The 10928-nt window shown below is 31.2% G+C and overlaps 1 protein-coding gene across 8 annotated transcripts; it reads right to left on the reverse strand.

The window, feature by feature from the left end:
• Positions 1–3902: 3902 nt before the first annotated feature.
• Positions 3903–8378, reverse strand: LOC137837987 (uncharacterized). 8 transcript variants are annotated; one of them, XR_016520529.1, is made up of 5 exons: positions 8157–8378; positions 6728–6932; positions 5792–6604; positions 5577–5717; positions 3903–4997 (listed from the first exon to the last, which is right to left on the reverse strand). XR_016520529.1 is itself a non-coding variant. In XM_068647179.2 (5 exons), exons 2-5 carry the CDS (start codon positions 6888–6890, stop codon positions 4189–4191), a joined length of 1878 nt encoding a protein of 625 aa, XP_068503280.2. In that variant the 5' UTR covers positions 6891–6932; positions 8157–8378; the 3' UTR covers positions 3903–4188. The 8 variants fall into 8 exon arrangements, 5 of the variants coding, with proteins under 5 accessions (XP_068503280.2, XP_090157748.1, XP_068503278.2 ...); XR_016520528.1 differs by having other exon boundaries at positions 8085–8378; XM_068647179.2 differs by having other exon boundaries at positions 5577–5669.
• Positions 8379–10928: the final 2550 nt, after the last annotated feature.

Raw genomic sequence — 10928 nt, forward strand, 5'->3', positions numbered from 1 at the left:
CCTCAAAGATACACTTCTTAATCCCCTTTTTCTTTCTTTACTCTTTTAATAATCAATTTTACGGTTAATTAACCAAAGTAAACCACTCAAAATATACTGTTGCATTCATTTTTCTTATACTATTAGGTAATCATTTCATTAAAAAAATACATTAAAAAATAGAATTAAAAAAATTTTAAAAATAAATTGTATATTATGTATTAAAAATCAATCAAATAGTCAAACTCTAAAGAAATATCATTATTTATGGTCAAAGATCATACATATTGAAAAATCAAACTACTCTAGATTTGATGAATAGACAAATCCGTTGAAATAAAAAATGTCGATACATAATAATAATAATAAAATACACAATAATGATAGAAATAAAAATACACTGATAGAAATAAAATATTTGATCCATAATAATAAAAATAAAATACAGATATACATTAAAAACAAAAATAAAAAATGCGGATACACAGGTGTGAGAGCGCATGTGTTCCCGCTAGTTTTGATATAAAGGGGATTCCCCACTTTAACTGCTCTAAATTTGTTTCTATTTTATCCTTACTTAATATTTTATTTTATTAATTTATTTTGGTTATTTGGACATTTTATAATTTTAAAAGTTAATAAAACAGTTTTTTAATTTTAAAATTTATTTTATTTGGTATTATTTAACAGGAGAGTGGAGAGATGATTAGTTACTTTTTTTTAAAGATCTTTTTCTCTGTTAAATAAAAAATTAAAGATATTTGATAATATTCTGTGGACCACTTTAGCAAAAGAGTGGATATATTGGTATGAGGGTGGGGTGCAGAAGGAAGGATGATGGCATGGGCTTCTTGGAGTCAGGTATGTAAGCCTCGCAGGTATGGGCGGTTGGGGAAAATTGATGTAAAATTGTTCAAGCTGGCTTTATTGGGGAAGTGGATTTGGAGGTTGGGGTCGACCGAGAGAGGCCTTTGGAAGGAGATTCTTGTGTCTAAATCTGGAGGTTGGAGAAGTTTAGGAGAGGAAGGAAAAGGTAGGAGGTGTTCTCTCTGGTGGAAAGATTTGAAAGAGGTGTGGTTCTCAGAGGGTTGGGGAAGAAACTTCGTAGACGACTTCAGGTGAAAAGTAGGGGAAGGGAAGGATATATTTTTTTGGAAGGATAGTTGGTTGAACGGCGAGTCTTTGAAGAGTTCCTTCCCTAGATTGTTTTCTATCAGTTCTACCAATAATGCTAAGTTGTCAGAGCTTGGCTCTTGGTCGAACGGTGACTGGGTCTGACACTTATCTTGGAGAAGACCGTTTTTTGAGTGGGAGAAGCAGATGACGGAGCAGTTGCGTCAGCTTCTGTTCAAGGCTCGAGTTGTTTCGGGAGAGGTGGACGGATGGATTTGGAAGGAAGGGGATTCCCAAACTTTTTCGGTTAATTCTGCCTATAATCTTGTGAGAAAGGATGAAGAGTCAATTTCTTCGGCAATTTTTTGAAATTTGTGGAAGAGCAAGGCAGTTCCCTCTGCAACACTTTTGGCTTGGAGGTTGTTGGAAAACAAGCTTGCTACAAGGGTAAATCTGAGTAGAAGAGGGGTTTTGGTGGATAGCTCGTTGTGTGGTTTGTGTGGGCTGGAGGAAGAGTCTTGTTGCCATTTATTCTTCGACTGTATCTTTGCTAGGCGGGTTTGGAGTTTATGTTATAGGTGGCTTGGGGTTCTGGTAGCGTCCCATACTGAGCCAAAGAGTAACTTTGATCAATTTAGGTTGAGTTGCGCTTCAGAAACCGGTTAATAATGTCTGGAACACAATTTGGGTTCGGGTAGTGAGCGAATTATGGAAGCACAGGAATAACATAATTTTTAAAAGAGGTGTGGTGATGCCTTTGAAGTTTTTTCTTTGGTACAAGTAAAGGTCTGGTTGTGGGTTTCTATTAATTGTATGTCAGCCTCGTTTTCTTTTTCTGACTGGTGTTTAGAACCTTTGGTTTGCATGAGATTAATTAATAGAGGTTGGGTTGTTTAGTAAGTCTGAAGGTTTTAGGCTGGTATATGTACAAGGGTTGAACCACCCCTTAAGTGGTTCCTATTTATTTATTTTTTATTGCCGATAATAAATAAATAAATAAAATGTTACTTTTAATTTAAATTGATATTTTTTTTTATTAAATAAGATATTTGTTGTGTCCATTTGAAAAGAATGAGTCAAACAAAAGGGTGTTGATGGACATTTACTTTAACTATCCACAATTGTAGAATTTTAAAATTGATTTAAGAAACAGATTTTATGATTCTCTAATACACATAACTCATGTATCCTGACTCAATTCCCTATCTAGTACCATTTACACTTTTATTTCTCCATCTAATACCCTTTTGTTTTTATTTCCTTATCTAGCACCTTTTTATTTTTTATTTCCCTATCTAGCACCATTTCAAAAATAAATAAATAAATAATAAATTAATTTTTTTATAATTTTAATTTTGAATGTATTAAAAAATAATTGTTTTTAATGTTTAAAATAGTTAGAAATATAATTAATGAATAAAGAAATTATTTTTTACAAAATAAAAATAAAAAAGTAATAAATTAAAAATGTTTAGTTTAATTTTTTTTTAAGAATGAAGAAAATAATAAAAAAAACTCTACAACAACATAAAAGTTGAATCTATAAACCTAAATTAATATTTATTTTTATTATTATTGATGACGTAATTATGTTAATTTCAAGTAAAAAAATACAGGACATAATTATAAAAAAAAACAAAGTCAATTATTATTAATTAATAGTGAACACACAAATAATATTGAAGTGTCTACCCTAAATGCAAAATCCTAAAAAAAAACTAATGCAAATACTAGACTTAATGCTTAAAAATGAGAAGAAGAAAAAATAAAAAAAATAAATAAATATAGAAAATAAAAACAACAACATTTCAACCATCCATTATTTCTCGTCACCAAAACATCATCAACATAAAGTGAAACCATCATAACATCATTGCTCTTAATATAATTGATATTGTTTCCTTTCCTTTACTGAGATATAATCACCTTTTTCCAATTTTAACTTTTGTTGACATTTTCTTGCTTCAAATATCTAAAGAGTGCCTTGTCAAAAGTCATGTGATTGGTTTGTTGACATTTTCTTGGTTTACTGCTCAAGAAACAATTGGCCACAAATAGTTGGTCCTCCTCCTCTTGATCAACAACCTTAGCTTCTACCTTTTGCTGCTGATTTTTTCTCTTGCATTTGAATACTTCATGGCCCATTTGATTGCATCAAGTAGCATCAGGTCTCCTCCAACATTTGAATTGAGGTTGATCCATTTTCCCACAATGCTGACAAACTTTTATTTTCACCCTTTCCTTTGTTGTAATTATGAGCACTGCTATCACTAGCTGAATGATTCTTCATGCAGTTTTTCTTTTTCCATTTCCTAACATGTTTGATCATGGCTAGCAAAGCACCTTCAAGAGTATGTTCTTCTCTCACCAATTGCTCTTGGAGTACCTCTCTGTTACCATAATTTTCTCAACAATTCTGGAATGTCCAACAACTTTATCTCTGTTCGCAATACCCAACAATTTGTTTGAGTATCTTTGATTGACTCATTCTTTCATCCTTTTGAAGCTCTATTTCCCTCCTTAAGTCAAGGACTTACATCCTGCATATTTTCTTGTCTCTTTCATATTCTTCTCCAAAAAAAGACAAATTTATTTGGATGTCTTAAAGAGTCATAATTCAGGTGAGGATCATTTAAAACACTCGCAAACAAACATGACTTTGCCTTTGCTTTTCTTGTTTTTCTTTCATTCTGCATTTTATGTCATGGTCGCATTTTTTAGAACCTTTTTCTATTAATGTGAAGTTGTGAGATGCTCCTGAATTCAAATATGGCTTTGCATGAAGACCCTCTGATTATGGTAACAAAAGATGGAAAACATGATTGAAAGTATAATATATATGGGAATATATACATGGTGAAACTACAGTAATGTATTGAACATGAATTCAGTGAGACGAGGATACACTTTCAATGTGCCTAAAAAAAGTAATCAAGCTAGAGCATAGACACCCTAAATACTCCTTTACATGCACATCATTTGCAAGATGCATGGCTAACCTCAAATTACTATACTAAGGCAAAACTCCATATCTTTTCAACCAAAATCAAATGAATGGTTTGGAAGAATCAGGCTTGTTGGCTGAAGGAACAAAGACTATGTTATCTGGTTGAATCCCCATGTTCCTTTCCTAATGCCCTCAAGGGTCTCTAGCACCTGTTTCATTGATGGTCTGAGTTCCTTGGGACACTGCACACACTGAAATGCTAACTCTGCCACTGCTGTTATCATTTCCATCATGTTTCTGTCAACACCAAACCAAAAACTTGGATCCACTACCGCGTTTAATTCCTTGTTCAAGATTTTCCTCTTTGCAAATTGTGCAAGAGTAACGTAATCTGTGCCTTCCATTAAACTTGGGGGGTTGGAAGATATAAGTTCAAACAAGACCACCCCAAAACTATAGACATCACTTTTGTCACTCACTCTTCCCGATTCATAGTAGTCAGGATCTATGTAAGCACGAGTTCCTACTGGAATAGTGGAAACGTGAGTGACATAATCTGGAAGAGACCGTGAGAATCCAAAATCTGCAACTTTAACAGTAAAATTTTCATCCAACAGAATGTTACTCCCTTTCACATCTCGGTGGATGATACCTGAGTCATGGAGATATACCAAGGCAGTTGCAGTTTCGATGGCAATGTTCAATCTAGTATGCCATGGTAGTTTACCACAGGAAGAGTCATGAAGATGTTTAGAAAGAGTGCCATTGGAGATGTACTCGTACACTAGCATGTGTTTGTTGCTATGGCGAGAAGTGCGGCCATAAAGTAGAACCAGATTTGTATGGTGCAACAAAACCAAGATCTCAGTTTCTTTCATGAATTGCTTAATGATCTTTTCTGTCTCACTCTCGTCATGGAAACATTTTATTGCAACCTCTCGTCCATCCTTAAGTTTTCCTAATACAATGGCACACTATCAGAAAAGAAATAGATATATGCACATGACTTGTATATGAGGTGGCACACAATCAGAAAAGAAATAGATATATGCACATGCCTTTGTATATGAGGCTTGAACACTCCTCTTAAATAGCGTGTTATGTCCGTGTCGGACACATCTATCGGACACCAACACTCGTACAACATTCGTAGGACACGTATATTGTTGGATTTCTAACAATTCTAACATGATTCTAACTCAATTTTGAAAAGGCGAAATACATTAATTTTCTAAAAATTCAAACTTATTGGATAAATTTTTATTATGATTATAAAAATAAAGAACAAATCATTTTGAATCAGCCATGGAAAACATCTTTCTGCTAAAAAAACTTGAAATATACTTGTGCATATAAATCTTTATTGTTAATTTATATAATTCATAATTATATAATATATAGATCCGTGTTCCTGTATCCTACATTTTAGAAATTATAAGTATATCCGTGTTCGTGTCGTATCAGTGTCCGTGTCAGTGTTTATGATAAATAGCTATGAAATATTGGTTTGAAATATGCGGACTGATTAGGTTCTCACCATAGTACACGGTGCCATAGCCTCCCTTTCCAAGGCAAGTATCAAAATTGTTAGTAGCTTCTTCAAGTTCAGCATGGTGGAAGATTTTCAAAGCTGAGATGTATGGATTATCACACATGAATAAAAGCTTTTATCCTCAGTCTGTTGCACCAAAAACACACAGAAGCTAGAAAACCATGAGCAAGGAAACAGGACAAAAAATGACTTTATTATACCTTTTGTTGTGTTTGTTTCATCTCTCCCTTCCTTTATGCCATTGAGAATCTCTAGCACCTGTTCCATGTTTGGCCTTAACTCTTGTGGACACTGCATGCACAAAACTGCAAGTTCAGCTGTAGCAGTCATCATCCTCTTGATCTTAAGGTTAGATTGGAAGGCAAGTCTTGGATCCAACACCTCCACCACCTCTTGCTTTTCAGTTTTTCTTCTTAAAAGCATAGCAAGATTGTCCTCCTCATTCAGAAAACAGTATTTTGCCAGCTTTGATGATAGAAGCTCACACAACACCACCCCAAAGCTATAAACATCATTTTTTACACTAAGCTGGCCTTTTGTCAAATAATCTGGGTCGATATAACCACATGTTCCAATTATATCATTAGTAACATGGGCAGCATACACAGGAACTCCATCAGGAAGCTTGCATGATAAATGAAGGTTTGCAAGTTTAGCAGAAAAGTTCACATCTAGGAGAATATTGCTGGACTTCACATTGCGGTGGATGATGCCATAAAAGTGAAGATAGTCCAATGCATTTGCAATATCAATTGCTACGTCTAATCGTGTCAGCCAAGGAAGTGTGCTGTTTTCATCTTCACTTTTAAGATGAGCAGCAAGATTTCCATTGGATAAGTATTCATGGACTAGCATAGATTCCTCGTGATGAGAAGCAGACCCATAAATTGACACAATATTTTTGTGAGGCAAGTAGTTTAGGATAGTAGTTTCATTGATAAACTGTTGCAATATGTGGTGCTTGTCTTCGTTGAAACACTGGATTGTAATCTCACGCCCATCCTCAAGTTTTCCTAAAACAAGGGAAATAAACAGAAGAAATTTTTTGTGCATAACAAAACTTGAGGATGTTTCAACTTGGCGTTCAAGTTTGTATTTATGTTGTTCATATAAATGGCCATAGCTTAGTCACTTACCGTAATATTCAGTGGCAAAGCTTCTTTTTCCAAGACAATGAGATTGATTGAAGTTATCTGTGACTTTTGCAAGTTTCTTGTAAGGCAAGATTTTCCATTTACTCTGCTTTGGAAATGTGTCAGAAGTGCCAGTGAAGCAGCACTCAAAGAGATTACACCTCATTCTCAAAAGGCAATTAATAAACGTCAGAGGGCCATTGGGATGCTGAGTGTGAGTGAGGAAAAAGCAGGCTTATCAGAATTGCAAATTACTTTGTATATTTTCTATAAAGTCTAATTGTGTTCATACTTGGTGTGAGAAGAAAACATATTTAAGTCTATGATTTAGCTAGGTGTGGAGGAACAATTCTTGGTACCTAAAAGACAGATTAACAAGACCATAATTAGAGGGACTAACACCACACTTAATCCATCAGAAAACACAAGCAGAAGGTTCTAATAAACTCATTGGTGAAGAAAAGGTTTATTGGCTGAAGTAAAACATGCATTAAAGTGCTAATATACTTGATCCACACAAAAAAACCAGCAGGGCATTCTAATAAACTCATTGGTCTTTAATAACTGAAGTAATATATGCATTAAACTTCTTATCTTCATCAAAGCCCTGAGTTGTATAATTTCATAATTATGGTCAAATTTGCCAAAGAGGAGAATTTTCTTTAACACACCATCAGAAGAAAACTATTACTGTGGCCAAGGAGAGCATCTATCATGTAATCAGAAAAACAATCACTGCAGGCAAAATATTCAGTAGAAGCCATGTTTAAATCAAATATGCTTAGTTACTCATTTACTCCCTATATTTGCACAATCTTTACTTTTGAGTCCCTACACTTAGAAGCACCTTTTAACTTGTTTTAGTCCCTATACACAATCTTTTTAATCCATTTTATTCCCTTTGAATGGCAGAAGAGTATGTGTAGGGAGGGACTAAGCCAAGTAGTTTTCCCTGTAGGAACTAAAGCATGAAAATTGTGCAAGTACAAGAACCACGTGAGTAATTAAAACAAACTTTCAATAGGAACAAGTTACCAATTAAATAAAGGAATTCCTTCTTTAGGACTCATGCTGTGTACCTTCCCTTAAAACAGCAATATCTGGTCACTTTTTCCCCCCAGTTAAAAGCATATTTTGAAATAAAAGTTACTAAATAAGGAGATTTAACTAGTAAGGAATTCATTCCTTGCAAACATTATTCAGAAAACAGAAGATAACATTGATTTTCCTATGCCTACTATTCTCATGTTTAAGTAGTTTTTGTGTATCCTTGTGTTGACTTGGAAAACTATCATCTTACAAAAGAACTCATCACAATTATGGAGTATGCAGTACCAAGACAAGGTTTCTTAGTTCTTACCTAGTTTAAAACAAGCAAATTCAAGAAAGACAAGGTGCCCTCAACAACTTTTGGAAGGTTGAAGGAATTAACCTTTAGTAACTAGAATGCTCTAACATTGAGAAGAAGTGATGCAGTCAGCACCACAACATGCAAAGCAACCTTAGTGACGTGCAAAGTCTCTACACTCCCTCTGTGAGGAACATGTAAGCGTAAACAGCAGAGGAAATGAAAGATGAGAAAAAGGAAGGAAGAAGGAAGCAGCAGAACACGAATGAGTCTTCAGAAAACATGGAAAAGTCTCACAAATGTCTATTTCTTAAGAAAAGATATTTTGAGTATATTACATTCTGAAAATAGATAATGAAATCATATCCTTGTGTTTATAGAAAAATAATTCATTTTTTTTATCTTTTTCTTGAAATAAATACATTCAAATATACCTTAAATTTATGTATGAATATGTTTATGTGAAGTTTTTATGAAAACATAGTCTCATTATGGATATTTTTACAAGATTGTAAACTAGTGTATGGAATTGAAATATAGGTATATATATAAATTAAATTTTAAATATTTTATAAATTTATGTATTTTAAATTAAGTTTTATTAAAAAAAATGTTCTATTACGTATTTAACATTTTTTTTGTTGTCATTTGATTTGTATTGTTAACAAGACAGTTTTTTTTTTATGAGCAAAGAATAGAATTAAATTAATAATATTTTTTTTTCTCAATCTTCAATTTATTTATAAACTTCTTGAATCATTTCACTTATTTACAGAAAGATATTTTTGAAATTATAAAAATTATGGAAGTGCCGAAAGAAAATATGTAGGTGTAGAAAGAAATAGCCAAACTGAGGGGTGTTCTATTACAGAAGCACCTTACAAGATATTTGAGAATGTAAACAAGTGGAGTTTTTTATTCAATTTAAAATCGTTAAATTGTTTAAATTGAGTTTTTTTAATTATTATACAACTTTACAGATTTAATATTTTATAAAGATGATAATCTACTAACAGCAATATGTGAAGTTCAAATATTATGTACTATTATATATACCTTTATAATTCAGTTTTCAGTAAATAGAATTCATTTGTTCATAATAATATCATAAAATAAAATTTTATTATTGTTGGTCATAATTATTCTAATTAAATAATTCTTAGTTGTTGTATTTATAACTACGTATTAAATATAAAATTCTTTTGTTGTTTTTATTTAAATTTTCATTTTTTTAATTTAAATTACTTTTGAAAAGTTCTTTATTTTTTTCCACGAATTTGATATAATCTCCATTTGTTTTCTTTTTTTCCAATTTTTAATTTTATCCCAGCATGAGTTTTATAGAAATAAAATAAGAAATGAAAAAAAAGTAAGTAAGATCTTCTCCATATATAATTTGTTTAAAAAATAAGTTTTATTTCATGGAGCATTAAGGTTTTACTTTTTTAAAACTTGAATTTGATTCATTTAAATAATTAAACTCATTTTCATTTCTGAGTTTGTTGACGTAATTAATAAAACAAGTTAAATTTAAATAACTTAAATAAGACAAATTCTTCCTCACATACCTTCTTCTTTCACTTTTATATGAACGTAAAAAAATAGTTTTAATCTTTTTAAATAACTTGCATCCCATTTTGCATCCATATTGTAATTGCAGCATTTTCATTATTTTAAAACTTTTTTAGTGTGTAAAAGGATTGACAAAAAGATTAATTGTTTTTTTTATGTTTAAAGTTTAGATCTAGAGTTTAATAAACCTAGTGTGCAAAAAATATTATTATTATTATTTTGTATAAATAATTTAATAAATGTACTAATAGATGGTTTATGTTACCCGCCCACAGAATGATTAATTTGTTAAATACCATTGACTACAAATTGCAATTTGATATCTGCTTAATTGTAATTTTTTCTCTTAATATTTTAAGAATTTCGTAATTTTTATTTAATTTTTTTAATTATTTTGGTTTCAAAAGTTAGGCATAATTAAAATTGTTTAAAAAATTCAAGAATCAAATTTATATATAATGAAAAATTAAGATGTTAAAATTTGTGGATATAAAATAGTGACCAAAGTTATATTTAAGCCTATTTTATTATAATAATAATGAATACATTTAATATTAATAGTGTCCCTCTTTCGTGTGACAGGCACGTGACAGGCCCATGAAATGAATACATATACTTCCATTGACTAAAAAGCCATGTAAGACCTTTATAATAATATTAAAGGAACGTGGCAGACACGTGTTTCTCAATTTTATATTATTTAACATGCTCTTAATATCCACATCTCAAACATTTTTCTCACCCCAAAAGGACTTCAAAGTTTACACATATTCCATTCTCGTGGAACCATTCATTATAAACTTTTAGTACTATTTCGGAATTTTAATATGAATAACGTAATTTTGCATCAAATTTTTTAAATGAATATATTTAAAAATTACATAAATTTGTAAGTCATATTTGAATAGCATGACTTTATTCTTAAGAAAGAAACATGACTTTGAATTTTACATAAATCATTAGGATACACTATGATTTTCTTTAATGTTAATCAGTGTTAAGTTTTTTTTTTTAAAAAAAAGGTGAAGTTTTAAGGGTATAATGGTTTCATTGTAAATCTTTTGCGTACAAAGTCAAAGAGATTCTGCATAGAAAGACATTTGTCAAATCACTTTATTCATCTTTGTTTCTCGGATATATCTAAGGTTTGTATTTTCTTAAACATATTTATCTAATTAATATTTGTAATTATCATGGTTAAGTAAAAAGAAAAATTGTAATTATTGTTTGTTATGTTGGTATATCTTTATATTTTTTCTAAAAAAATTATTTTCAACAACTGAA

The sequence above is a fragment of the Phaseolus vulgaris genome, chromosome 4 (genome assembly GCF_051622355.1).
Source record: "Phaseolus vulgaris cultivar YP4 chromosome 4, ASM5162235v1, whole genome shotgun sequence".
Classification (NCBI taxonomy): Eukaryota; Viridiplantae; Streptophyta; class Magnoliopsida; order Fabales; family Fabaceae; genus Phaseolus; species Phaseolus vulgaris.

Excerpts from the sequence above, each read along its gene's own strand:
- LOC137837987 (XM_068647179.2), bottom strand. The coding sequence starts at position 6,890 with ATGAGGTGTAATCTCTTTGAGTGCTGCTTCACTGGCACTTCTGACACA. Across the intron at positions 6,605-6,727 it reads CTTTGCCACTGAATATTACG|GAAAACTTGAGGATGGGCGT; the intron begins GTAAGTGACTAA and ends CCCTTGTTTTAG. Across the intron at positions 4,998-5,576 it reads CTATGGCACCGTGTACTATG|GAAAACTTAAGGATGGACGA; the intron begins GTGAGAACCTAA and ends CCATTGTATTAG.